Here is a 14,592-nt window from a genome sequence, read left to right as displayed (position 1 = left end):
GGTGGTTCAGACAAGGAGGAAACTATTTCCTGAGTCCCTGAATTTGCCAATAAGGTTCATTCCTTATAGACTAATGGCTCTTCTTTCATTAAAACAGAACTCTGAAAAATAGTGCTTGTCCTTATAGAGTCCTATGGGGGGGGTGAGAAAGTTTTTGACAATGCCACATACAACACTATTGTAGCAATGCTGTGTTTCCTCTTGTTTTACAGTGTCAGTGCCAAGGTTCCTCCGCTGAACATCAATAAAGTTTCTAGTAGCTTACTGAATTTTGGCCGAAAGCTGATTTCCCCAGCCATGACATCAGGTGGTGCCACTGGGCTAGTTGTGGGTAGCAGTGGCAGCTTTTCTTCTGTTGCAGTGCCCATTAGGAGTTCAGTGGAGCTCCCTCAACAACAACTGCAGCAGCAACAACAGCAGCAGCAGCAACAACAGAGAATTATGAAATCTGAAAGTGTACCAGTTCAACTAAGCAAAGGTAAATATATGACATTACTTGGTTTTGAGACGGAATCCTATAATGAGCAAAGCTTAGAGGCTTTTAGCCCAATATTTGGGCAGTTTTATCAAGTCTACATGTGACCTTCAGCCTTCCACAGCTTCTCAGCTCCTGATCATGTTTATCTCTCTTCTAAACTAAAACCCTTTCTGCAGTTACCCTGCCACTCTCCAAGTTCTCCATCTTGTTTCACCTTCTTTCCATGCTATTGCATCTGCCAGCCCTCTTTGCCCTAACCCCTTTGCTTGCTGCTTCTGACTGCTACCTTCTCTAGCCCCTATCTCCTAGTGCCTTCCTTGACCTGATTCTGTACCCTTTCCCTATGTGTTTCCCTGCCCTGCCCAAATCTACTTCTGTTATAGTGAGAAAGTTCAGTCAGTCATCATCACACCATTCCTCAGTGCTTTGCAATATAGAATCTCATATGGTAGTTTGCAAAGGGGTATTTTAAGTATATTCATTCATGTGTTTGCCCTTTTACTAATAAACACTATTACAACTTTGTAAAAAAATATATTATCAAATTTTGGCCTGTTTTGAAGATACTTTGAATATATATTGGTATATTTTGATTATTTATAACACTTGTGGGGAAACTACTAAATTCAACAAGTTGTTGAATCACTTGTTCTGATTTAGCTCTGAAGAAATGTTGCTGTATTTTGTGGCTTCAGATAAAGGAGCATGACTATTCATATGTCATTTTGAGTCTAAGCTCCATTCATGATTTATAAATGTTCTCTTTTCTATTAGTGGCAATAAGAGAAAAGCATGCATTAGCATAGTCAAATAACTATAAAGGTCATGTTACTCCTAAAATTCTCATTCTAAAGAAGTAGCTCAACCAGATGATCAGATGTGTATCTCACCACACCACACTTACGCACACTAAATGCTCTGCCAGCGCCTTGGTCACAGTGTTTCCTCACACTTCCTCTTGTGCTTTCTCGGGGAGGTCATGACTATGAAGAAGCCACCACTCCATGTAAAGGCTGTCTTGCAATTAGGACAGACTACCTAACCCTATGCTGGCCACATGACCCGGAAGCTGTACGCTGGCTCCCTCAGCCAGTAAAGCGAGATGAGCGCCGCAACCCCAGAGTTGGTCACAACTGGACCTAATGGTCAGGGGTCCCTTTACTTTTACCTAACCCTAAGATGCCTGAAACACTCTTATTGCTTCTGCTGACATATCAGTTTCCTTTATGATCTACTACATAAGATTTGGGGACGCAGGTGGCGCTGTGGGTTAAAGCCTCAGCGCCTAGGACTTGCTGATCGAAAGGTCGGCGGTTCGAATCCCTGCGGCGGGGTGCGCTCCCGCTGCTCGGTCCCAGCGCCTGCCAACCTAGCAGTTCGAAAGCACTTCCGGGTGCAAGTAGATAAATAGGGACCGCTTACCAGCGGGAAGGTAAACGGCGTTTCCGTGTGCAGCTCTGGCTCGCCAGAGCAGCGATGTCACGCTGGCCACGTGACCCGGAAGTGTCTCCGGACAGCGCTGGCCCCTGGCCTCTTAAGTGAGATGGGCGCACAACCCCAGAGTCTGTCAAGACTGGCCCGTATGGGCAGGGGTACCTTTACCTTTACCTTTTTTACATAAGATTTGACAAATGTCTGTAAAAAATACTCCTTTTAGTGAACTTCAATTTTGTGAGATGCTTGGGACATCTCAGTTCGCATGGCATTCACACATACCGGAAAGGAGGTATTTCAAGATCACCTGAAAAAGCAGAATTTCATTGTCCTGAGTAGGTAAACAAAAAACCCCAAAACACCTAAAGTTTATACTTGCACAGTTAGAAACTTCTAAGAGTTACAAGTCCTTTTTCCAAAACCATAGCAGGACATTGAAGATTTGCCACTTGCCTCCATTAGTTCTAAGTTAATGGAACAGAAACAAGCAAATTTACTCAACAGTAAGAAAACTGCAACTGAAAATACAATCTGCAAATCGGTTTTGAATCTCTGGTGTCCCATCCTTTAGGGAAAAGCTGTCAGGATGAGAGAAAGAATGACCAACCAACAGTGTGCATAAGAGCAATAGGCAAGGCTTTTTAAAAACCAATCATGGCTGCCCCCCCCCACCCCACCCCCAACAAAGTGGGGAACATCAGCCTAACAACAAAGGTTTTAGCACTTCAAATGCTGGAATTCCATGAAAGGAGGACAGACAAGCAAAATCAACAAAGAAAAAAGCAAACATGTATGCTTGTAACTAGCGAACACGATTTCATAGAAGGAAATGGAACATCAAAAAATATAACTTCTTGTAACTGGATTTTTTTAGCCTGCAGGCCCCAAAGTAGGGTTTTGTTTTGTTTTTTGTATTGTGATAGTTTGCCATACCATAGAAATCATGACCATTATAGGCCTGGTTCATGACATGGCATGCTAGGCACTCTTGTAAATTTAGTCAATTACCAAATTGATATTGTTTCACACCACCCCAATCTCCAAGTAGTGCAGGATTCCAGAGGTTCCAGGAACTTACACAGGGTTTGTGTTCCTTTTGGAAATGAGGTGCAGCGAAGACTGTGGTGTACTTACGATATTTGGTTTATTTACACATACAGTGGTAACTCAGGTTACATATGCTTCAGGTTACATACGCTTCAGGTTACAGACTCCGCTAACCCAGAAATAGTGCTTCAGATTCAGAACTTTGCTTCAGGATGAGAACAGAAATCGTTCTCTGGCAGTGCAGCAGCAGCGGGAGGACCTATTAGCTAAAGTGGTGCTTCAGGTTAAGAACAGTTTCAGGTTAAGAACGGACCTCCGGAACGAATTAAGTACTTAACCCGAGATACCACTGTATTTACAACCTGAGCCTGCAATGTAGGGGTTAACAGCTTCAGCACCCCAAGAGGGTCTTGCTTCTCCCAGAGTTGCATCCTTGGATTCAAACAGTCACCTCAAGAAGAAGCTAGCCTGACTTAATTACCGTAGCTCTTAACACTTACTAGAGCCAGGGATTAGAGTCCTCTTGCACCCATTTTAACCCCCCAAAGCCAGATGAAATTCTGACTTTTGCTTAATCCAGGGATTATAGGAGTCTGGCACCATCAAACTCATAACAGTGTTTAGGATTTGATTTACCTTCTGTTTGTTACATAGGGAAGCAATATGATTACATAACAACCACGGAACAAGCCACAAATCTTGCAGATATTTATGAAGGTGTATTTATTTCAGTATGCAGGAGGTTGACTGTTTGCCTTGCTCCTGTTACATAGGTCTGCATGTGAGAGAGAATCTACAAAACTAAACAAAAAACTGAAGGAAAAGTGCAGTGTTAGATTCCGTATCTTCATCACCTTTCCAGCATAGACTACCAGCCCCAAGTGCACATTGTTTCTTTATTGGTCCGCTTCTGTTAATCAGTAATGGTGCTCTAAATGTCAGACTAAAAACCATGCATGTCTCATTATCGTCAAAAGCAAATATTCAGAATACTTATTAAAATCTAAAAGTGAAGTTAGACTGTTTTCTTCTAGTGTTAGTGGTTCATTATACTGGCATTAAGGGACGTGGGTGGCGCTGTGGTCTAAAACACAGAGCCCAGGGCTTGCCGATCAGAAGGTCGGTGGTTCAAATCCCCACAACGGGGTGAACCCCCATTGCTCGGTCCCTGCTCCTGCCAACCTAGCAGTTCGAAATCACATCAAAGTGCAAGTAGATAAATAGGCACCGCTCTGGCGGGAAGGTGAACGGCATTTCCGTGCGCTGCTCTGGTTCGCCAGAAGTGGCTCGGTCATGCTGGCCACATGACCCAGAAGCTGTATGCCTGCTCCCTCAGCCACTAAAGCGAGATGAGCGCCGCAACCCCAGAGTCGTCTGTGACTGGACCTAACGTTCAGGGATCCCTTTACCTTTACCTTTATACTGGCATTACCTCTTGGACAATTCATGCTGTAGTAGGAACAGAAATGCTTGGTTGATCTGACTGCCATATTAAACCCTAATCATATATAATTCTGATTAATGTTTAGGGGATTATTACTAATAAATAATTTAGGTGGCAACTTTATACCCACTTGCCTGAGACTGAGCCTCAATGAGTTCAGTGGGACTTACTTCTGAGTAGACGTGTATAGGGTTGCACTATTAATTACCAATAATTTATACCTTTTCTTACTGGGAACTTTGTGTGTTGAGTGCCTCCTGTGGAAATGCTGTAAATTGATCGTAAAAGCAATAGCTAATGAAAAGACTCCAGTTGGTTTGTAATATTAAAAAAAGGCATCCAGGGACTGAGGAAGGCAGTCTTCTTTTCAAAAAATATCTCTTGTTATATTTGAAAATTGATAGAATACACTTCTTATAACTGTTAACATTCTTAAGATAAAGAACTTTGCTTTAATACTTCTTAATAATAAGTTAATTATTCTCATTTTCATTGACATATATTTAAGAGGTGTAATGTGAAATTAGACATAATCATTATCCTAAATCTTTGTACACCAAGAATCTTGGTGGTCTTTATTTACCAAGTTTTACAGGGTTCAAAAAAAGTGTGTGTTCTTATTTTTAAGATTTTACAAATTGTTCAAATAAATGCATACTCTGTGGAGTAGTAGATTTGTAAATGTAGGGAATGTTGGCATTAAAGGGAAGTGAAATGGAAAAATCAGATGACAGTTAGGCATATATCTCAGGGAAAGTAGATCAGATGTCAAACATTGTATTTGTAATAGAAAGGGGTCGTTTCCCATTCTTAGACAAAAAATGAAAGACTTCTATTTCTGTTACGGTAAAGTTTTTTTTAACTTTATTTACTAGGAGATGTAGTTACAGGCAGTGATGCTCAAGTGTCGGTTCCTGTCCAGAATCTCACTGCCCTCCAAGGGATAGTTGCTACAGCAACCCATGGTATGTTTGCCTGTCACATTTTTATTGGAAAGCCAGACCCACACCTGTTTCATTTGTGGTGTTGTCATTTCCAGTGTGTATCATACATCGTACTTCCACTAAGTGGTGCTGTTGTTTAGAAAAAAGAAATTTCCTTTATTTAATCACCATATGAGATGCGTTGTCTTACCTTTACTTTATGTATCAGCTTTCCTCTCAGCTATTTTTTAAAATTATTATTATTATTACCATTTTGTTTCATATAGTATCATGCTATTCAGGTACACTGTAGGAATTTTGATTTAGGACTTTCGGAAAGAATATCTTCTTTGCCTACAATGCTTTTTTTAAAATCTTCAATTAAGAGCCTACATCTGAAGTAGTGCATTGTAAATCTAATGATGTAAAAGATTCCCTTCATTTAGAAAGCTAGTATTTATATGAAGCAGAGTCTTTTCCCAACATTTGACAGTATTATGTGGAAGGGGATTATTTTGTGACTTTGCTGAAACCATAGGAGTGTATCCAATTAAGTTATACTCATAGTAGTCTAATTGAAATTCATGGAATGTTTGTCATGTCCATTAATTCAGTTATTCTGCTCTGAGTGTTAGATACATCCCCATAGCTCAGATCCTTAATTTCCATGTTGAATCAGAGTTCAGGCAGCGGCCATTTTAGACACGTCCAATTGATGCTCAGTCGCTGATGTGCAGATCCTTTTGGACCTGGAAGAAGGCAGAACAAGGGTGGGGCAAAATAATGTGGGGCGCATGAGGGCCAGGAATGGAACTCCCACACAGAATGGTTTTCACTTATGACTGTAAAAGTAAAACAAATTCTTCTTCTTTTTAACTCACTCTATTTTAAAAGCAAAGTTGCTTAAACATTCAGAATTCTAAATTGTTTTTCAGATTTTGTGTTTCTTCTCTATGGCTACCTCCTGCTTTCAGGGAAAAAGGAGTGATATCAGACTTTGCTACTTGTTTTGTTGATGGATAGATTTATATTGGTCATTGGCCTTGGCACTATTAAATTTCCCCCAAAAAATAAGTTCTATAAAATAGAATAGATACAGCTTCCAAAGGTAGAGTCTTCAATATATCTTACACAGAGATCATATAATTTATCATGCTTCTGCAACTTTTTAGCAGACTTTCCCAACTAACAATCTAAATAATGCAGCATATCTTCTAATTGTTGATTTATCCCAAAGTTAAAAAGCTGCTTTATGAAGTTTACACTTTTGACCTGCAAGTACATATTGATCCAGTTCACAAATAACTCAAAGCCATGCCACAACTTACTGAAAATACATGGGCTCCTGGTGAGAAGATTCTGGGCACTTTGGTCCTCCTGCTGTGAGCAAAGCCATGGTTTGGATTAGCAATACATCAGCACATGGGCTCATGGTTTATCTCACTTTAGAAAAACCATGATTTGTACCTAAGGTTTGTTCTGTGGCTTACCACTTGCAAAGTACACTTTTTTGTAACCTCAGGTCTAAAAACATTTTTAAAATATCTAAAAACACTTTTTAGTTGGGCAGAATTCATGTTAAAATAGAGTTCTACAATAGGGATTTGAAACCAACACTTGGGGTGACGTTAGTATATGTACAATTACAGCTAGCAGACAATTTTTTTCTTAATATCTATATTTTTAAAATACCATTTTTATCCTGCCCATCAAGGAGCTCATACATTGGTTTTCCATGAGCACCATTTACACTTCAAGCAGCCTACCTCTGACAACCTATTGACTTCCATAAGCAGCTGGGGACTTGAACTCAGGTATAAATAGAGATTCAAGTATACTTCTCCTCACCATGACCCTCTTGTTATATTTAACAGTAGACATAAGAGTGAAGGATAGGAATTTATCAAAAGAGAGCATTCACAAATACCACTCCACAGAACTGTAAAGAATGGGATGGGGGCAATTTTTCCCCACCTGTTGACTAGAAAACCTAATTACAGATAGTACTTAGTATGTATGCACTCTTCCATTTTATTGGAAGCATGGCACCTGTGATGAAATAGCTGCTGAGGATCTGGTAGGAGACTAACTACCATCTGGTATGATGTATAGTAAAAGAGTGAACCAAAGCTGGTGGGACCAGAAGAAACATGAGAGTTCCTTCCCTCTTTGGCTTGCACTTCCCCTCTAAGCATGTATCTTAGCAGTATTCCTTTGTCTTGATGGAAGCAGTCAGCGGAGGTGTCTGGCAAGGCCTGTCAACATTACTTCTATCTCAATCAGATTAGGCTCTCCTTATTGTCATCACTGAAGTTTGGCAGGGAATAGTTGCCAGGAACATAGGAAGCTGCCTTGTACCAGTGGCGTAGCGTGGGTTGTCAGCACCCGGGGCAAGGCAAGTAATTTGCACCCCCTAACCCGTGGATTTGCGCCCCTAACCCTAACCCCCAGATGTTGCGGCCGGTGCGGCCGGCCCCCCCTGCACCCCCCACGCTACGCCACTGCCTTGTACTGAGTCAAATCATTAGTCCTTCTAGCTCAGTACACTCTGCACTGGCTAGGAGCAGCTGTCGAGGATTACAGACAGGGGTGATCTGAAATTGCCGGTGTAGTCTGCACAATTCCAATCTAACTAAAGCCCCATTTGGGTGTTCAGGAAACAGAGGCCTCCCTGCGATTGGGAATCACGCATCATCGCGGTTCTCAGTTGCTGGGAGGATTCTGTGCACATTCAGATCTTCCGCCCAATGCACAAAGGACTTGTGGTTGCAGCCAGCAGAGTCTGGGATATTGTTGAGGAGGCAGTCGTGCACAGCCCCTACTCTCTTTCAGCCTGAACAGGCTCAGCATCATCTTAGTAAAAAAATATTGAGGCTGTACTGTGGGTGAGAGACATCAAAGGCCACCAAGTGTGTTTATGGCTGAGCTCAGCATCTTAATTTCTACTTCTCTGGGTGATTTGCAAGACTGAATTAGTCTGTGCTGGTTTTGCCCTTTAAATCTCAATGGCTTGGGACCATGATTCCTAATGGGCAGCCTTTTCCTATATAAGCCTATGTACTCATTAAGATCTGCTGGAGAGACACTTTTTTATAGCCCATCTAAATCTGGTTGAAATGAGAGAGAGAGAGTGCGCCAGAGCCTTTCCTCTCCTCTGGCTGTGCTCAGGCATTGGAATTTACCTCCCTCGTTTTGCCTCTTCCGTCACTGTGTGAAGGCCTTTCTGTTCCAGGGGTTGTTTTACCTGCTGAGTTGTTGACTGGCTTCTCATCTCCCTGGCTCCTTAGCTTCTGTAATCATATGTCTCTTGAATTTGTTTATATTCTTATTTTATTGTTACATTTTAGTTTTTTATATTAAATGTATTTGCTCCCTTGAGTGTTTGTAAGGGCATTATTATTATTATTATTATTATTATTATTATTATTGATAAATAAGCACACTGTACTTGCTAAATGTCGTGAAGCTATTCTCATATCATGCTCTGTTTGTCTTAAGCTCCAAACATCACACATGCAAGTGAACATTGATTTATGCAGTGGTCATATATATATTACAGGATCTGAGCTATTGCCTTTTTTTTTTTTTTAAGCCCGTGTTCCTAACTGTTGCACCTAATGAACAGGAAGAACATGCAACTGATTTTGGGATTAGGGTCACACCAATAAAACCTGCAACAAAATATTGCAGTGTGGACTGTTCCAGTCAGCCAGGCACATATGTTCTCAGAATACTCCATTCCACTTCCCCCCGGTTTCTTGTTTTTCCTTCCTCTCCAGCAGATTGCCAGCATTCCATGCCAACTGAAGATGCTCAGCCCTTTTTTGCTATTTTTGGGGTTTTCTGGCCCCTGAAGAATTATTTTCTAAAGATCTTTTGTTCTTACGCAAATCTTGGGGTTCCCCTAAACTTGCTCACATATTTCTCTTATCTATGAATCATGCTGTTTTGGTTATGCAAGGATCAGTTTGGAAAACTGAGTTGGTACATAGGATTCCACTGCATTACATACATCCATTTTATCCTTACCAATGCCTCCTCTGTCAAGCTACCACTTCACTGCTTGCCTCCAAATTCCTTGTCTAGCAAATATTAAAAACTCTGTATTTGGAAAGGAGGGAGAGAGAAATTGTTTGAGGATTTTTTTACACTGTCGTGCATAGATTGAGTACTGAATGCACGCCTTTCATAGGGCACTGTCCATGTTTCTTGCACAGGATTTGTTTTATCTGTTTGACTTGTATTTGTCTTGTGGAGAGTGTGCGTTGAAGGCATGGCACTGGGCAGACCTGCCTGTCTCACAGTGGCAAGTCCCTCTGTGTGTGGACAAATGTGCTTTGATGTCACAAAATCTCATTCTGTGTTCATCTGTTTACGAAGGTTACTGACTGACACTTCAGATAGGGAGCTCTTTGATGGCAATGTTTTCCACTGATCATTTTTTGTTTCCCTCTGTTTGCTTTACAGGGCAGGGTTCAAAAAATGTCAGCGCTTCTCCAAGCATTGAAAGTTTGTCTGGGGGACGTGAATACACAGGGTCTCCACCTTTGTCTGCAACCAAGAAAGAGTCCTTTTTCAGTACTATTTCCCATTCTCGTTCGCACAGCAGAAGTATGAGCAAAAAAGAGTCTGTAAGTCCCTACTGCTTATTGATCTCATATTGTCTCCCGTATTTGCACTGGTCTGCTTTTTCATTCAGGGACCTATGTACACAGGCAGGCATGTATCTTGTGACACAGGAAAGATCTGTTCCGAACTTTAATGGAGGATTATTTCCCTTACTTTCTGTTTTTGTGTGTGTCTTCCTTAACTCATGAACAGCCATGGTGTCCTCTAAATAAGAAAGGCACCCTGTTCCCACTTCAGCACCAGGTCTGACAGGCTTCAGCAGCTGATGAGGTCCCAGAACACTTGCAAAGCCTACTGGTTCTGACACCTGATATGCACCCCTCCTCCCATCCTATCCTGGCACTAGGTGACTGTGTTTTAAATTTCTCACAATGTCTCCCATGTTTAACATTGCAATGGGGCATTTGGGAATGTTAAATGGTGGCTCACAGTCACCCATGCTGCCAACAGAAAGTTGGTAGCCAAGGACTCACTGATGTAGAAGAGGACTCAGTGAGGACCAGTTTGACAAATGCTCCATCAGACTTTACATGAGTCTTCTAGGCAGCACATTCCTGTTCCCTGCTTTAGCTGCTGTGTTGCCAGAGAAGCTTATACGGCACTGATAAAGTTGTGAGAGCAGGGGAGATGGAATAGGAAAGATGTGTCCCAATTCTCTCTGACGCCTCCTCAGGTTCTCCTTAAATGCAGCCTTTTCTGCTCATGCAAGAGCAAGTGCAGAGCCACAGTCACTGCCACTGCCTCCAAAATAGCTGCACACATATCTCTTCAGTGCCAGTACAATAGGGAAGTACCGTAATGGTTTCTCATGCCTCAGTGTAAGGTGCAATGCAGCCTTTTCCCATCAAACAATAGGAAAGGTGCTGAGATCTTGGCTCCTGGTCTGTTGCCATTGTGCTACAAATCATACTGTGAATCAACTTTGTAATGCACCTTTTGATATCTTTACTGAAAAGTAGGAATGCACCATCTCGATGCGCATTCCAAAATTGATCCCTTGCGTGTGATGCAAGTAAGCACACAGAAAGTATCATCATTTTCTAGCGCAGGCAAAGAGGACATGGCAACTGAAAAGGTATGTTTTTGCCAGGTTGCACCGTCCATCAGTGGCGATCAATGCAAGCAGTGTCACGTTCCCATTGGAAACATTGGAACGTGTGTTTACTTATTTATTTTTGTAAAATATTATAACCTGCCAAATTTCCAAAAATAAATTCAAGGTGGCTAACAAATCCATACATCACATCACGCAATATATCCCAGTTCCCTTTCCTTAATCATAAGTGTTGACATAAAGACCCTAAACTACAATGATAAGTTCCAAGGCAGCCATTAAAACAAAAACTTCAGAAATAAAAGGAAACACACACACTGTGGAGGCCTTTTTAAACAGCCACATTTTTGCCAGCAACCTGAAGCAATACTGTGCATCCCTTGGCTGGAAAGAAAGCTCTGCCAAAGAGCTAAATCCTCTGCCACCTCTCCTTTCTGCCCTGAGCAAGTTGAGGGAGCCTTTGAGATTAGGAGAAGGCAGGCAGGCACTGTGGAGGATGCTTGATGTATGTTCAAGTGGGGCATTGCTTTGTAGCAGGCTCCAAAGAGGAGTTGCTCAACTCACATGTCCTTTTGAATAATCAGAGGAGCTCACTTTTATGAATTCTCCTTGTATCATCCCTATACTACTGTAAAGTGTTGCGAAATTGAAACTGGGTTCTTAAAGCGAGTTTGGGAGCATATTCCGGGTCCTTTTAACCTGGCTTGGCAGAAGATGCACATTGGAAGGAGGGGGAAATGCGTGAGAGTGGGAGGCAGTGGAGAGCCCCCCTGATCCCACTGCTCATTCCCTGTATCTTACCCCAGTGTCTGAGCTTTAGATGTTCTGCCAGCTAAGGACAAAAAAGGAGAAGATTTGGAACATATCTTTTACAACTGCAAAATAGCAAACGTATTTTGCTTAATAGAAGAAAGTAGATACACAGTATCTATACACAGTATATAAAATTCATCCTTTAAGAATTTAAGAATTTAAATACACCAATAGTAACTAATACATTTTGAATTAGTTTAACCTTTTAAAATGTATTCATGAAGCTTTCATCACCAAATATTATTTAAGAGCCAACTGCTTTTCCTACTTTTACTCAGATATGATCCATAATCTCCTTACTATAGCCAGAATTTAAGTCTAATGCTTCTTTCATCTTGTAACATTAGGTTGTAAAAGAATTTTCTTCTGATTCTTTGTTATCATCTTACTTAGTTAGATTTCTTGACAATCTATAAATGTGAGAAAAGGAAGAGGGAGCGTGACTATAAACAAATAGTTTTCTTTAGTGCTGTTTCTTAAAAATAAAACAATAATCAGTATCAAAATGATGATCAAAATTGTCTTTGGAGTAGTTCATTGCATCATTTTCAAGTGACAGAAGCTACTTTGTAATCAAGTTATATGTACTCAATGCCCAATGAAATCAGTAAAACAGGATTGGTTCATACAATTTCCTCCATATGTTTAATCCTTGTCTTCCTAGAGCTCACACTCACATTGACATATAAAACACATGAACTAAGTAATCAGAGCTGTAAACATAGTGGGGGCAGGGACATACAAGAACGACATATATTTTCCCATTACTTTAAATGAGTTGTGGTTATACACGAAAGCACGCAAACGAGTTTCATCAGTATCATATGACAGTATCATGTGACAAAGCAGATGTTCTCAGTACTGTTAAATACACAATAAGTAAAATGGGGAAAGCTTACTTTAACATTTTATGACACTATATTGCATGCAGCAAAGCTTCATTAGGTAGTTTGTTCACCGCCTTTCAACTTTGAAAGGAAACACAACTAACCCAAGCCCTCAGCCCAATACAGTTCAGAGTTGAGCAATAAATTGAACCTCTCTTCAGCCCAAATGCAAGGCATTGTTATTTAGTAATGAAACATCAAGACTCCTCAAGTGTAACCATAGCAAAAAATAAAGATAAACTGGATGTTAGTCCTACTTCTCCTTGGCCTTAGAGCAGGCATCCCCAAACTCAGCCCTCCAGATGTTTTGGGACTACAATTCCCATCATCCCTGACCACTGGTCCTGTTAGCTAGGAACGATGGGAGTTGTAGTCCCAAAACATCTGGAGAGCCGAGTTTGGGGGTGCCTGCCTTAGAGGATAAGGCAAATCTTTTTTCTTTTTCTTTTTAAGCATGGGACCATAAGTCCACAGCATGCTTTAAAGGCAGTATTAAGACTCATCCAATTCTAGCTTTGGTGTAGAATCCTTACATCCCATCCCTTGGAGCAGAAAGAGGAGATAAATATAGGAACAAAACCTCAGAATGGTAGAAAAGCAATGACATCACTTTGCTGAGAATGGTAGAAAAGCAGAGACATCACTTTGCTGAGAATGGTCCATATACTTAAAACTATGGTTTTCCCAGTAGTGATGTATGGAAGTGAGAGCTGGACCATAAAGAAGGCTGATCGCCGAAGAATTGATGCTTTTGAATTATGGTGCTGGAGGAGACTCTTGAGAGTCCCATGGACTGCAAGAAGATCAAACCTCTCTATTCTTAAGGAAATCAGCCCTGAGTGCTCACTGGAAGGACAGATCCTGAAGCTGAGGCTCCAATACTTTGGCCACCTCATGAGAAGAGAAGACTCCCTGGAAAAGACCCTGATGTTGGGAAAGATGGAGGGCACAAGGAGAAGGGGGCGACAGAGGACGAGATGGTTGGATAGTGTTTTCGAGGTTACCAGCATGAGTCTGACCAAGCTGCGGGGGGCAGTGGAGGACAGGAGTGCCTGGCGTGCTCTGGTCCATGGGGTCACGAAGAGTCGGACACGACTAAACGACTAAACAACAACAAAGCTCTAAGAAAACTCATGAAGATCGTATAAATAGAATGTTTTTAGAATTTAATCATGCAGTGTCATGGTGAAATTAAGCCTGTTTCCATTTCTATAGTTTCAGGCATCTAGTGCTTCCTCACAAGCAAATGCTTTTTTTAATAAGCATTTTGGTGCCAGTGTTTTTATTTGTAAACATTTGCCTCCACTTAATTATTATGCCAGTATTACTCCTAACTTCTGAACATAGTCATCAGAGCTGTAAAGAAACCAAAATGTGAAATTGCAATCCCATACCTACATGACATCATATTACCATGGAAATTTCATAACCTACAAATCTGAAGATACTGAGTAAAAGTGAATGCTGTGGTTCTGAAGAGGTTTGCTTTCTCCTGTGTCTCTTTTATTAACATAGCTCATCTAGTCTTGCTGACAGTGCTGCCATCCTATGGCCAGTAGAAATCTGTTATTAATGAATACCTTGTTCACAAATACAGCTTCAAACAATACTTACTGCAGTTTTCTGAAGTGGCACCCCATGGTTAGTTATGTGGTAAGCAATTCTGTGTATTTCCAGAGTCCAGCCATGTAGGAACGTAAGCAAAACTTTCTATGAGCAAGTATCTACTCCTATATTCTGTTAATGCTTTTGAGGTGCTGTAACTGATCCCAGCTAGCTGACCCAGAAGGTCATTGTTAATTCTAATGGTCAGTATAATGAAAAGTCACTCAGACGACCAGGAGAATCAACAGGCAATACTCCTCCTGCCCATCTCACAGCCA

The 14,592-nt window shown here is 41.2% G+C and overlaps 1 protein-coding gene across 10 annotated transcripts in view; it reads left to right on the top strand.

The window, feature by feature from the left end:
- The window catches only part of TBC1D5 (TBC1 domain family member 5), a 252,557-nt gene that overhangs the window by 213,971 nt on the left and 23,994 nt on the right, over positions 1–14,592 (top strand). For 8 of the 10 annotated variants that reach the window (XM_079947228.1, XM_079947229.1, XM_079947230.1 and 5 more), the window contains 3 exons: positions 213–478; positions 5,279–5,368; positions 9,794–9,957. In XM_079947228.1, the coding sequence (XP_079803354.1) occupies positions 213–478; positions 5,279–5,368; positions 9,794–9,957 (520 nt within the window). The remainder of the gene's footprint in view (positions 1–212; positions 479–5,278; positions 5,369–9,793; positions 9,958–14,592) is intronic. The other 2 variants (XM_079947234.1, XM_079947233.1) reach the window with 1 other exon arrangement.

This window comes from Podarcis cretensis (assembly GCF_951804945.1).
Source record: "Podarcis cretensis genome assembly, chromosome: 12".
NCBI lineage: Eukaryota > Metazoa > Chordata > Lepidosauria > Squamata > Lacertidae > Podarcis > Podarcis cretensis.
The sequence above is the reverse complement of the archived record's forward strand: the minus strand, read 5'-3'. Positions and strand labels throughout refer to the sequence as shown.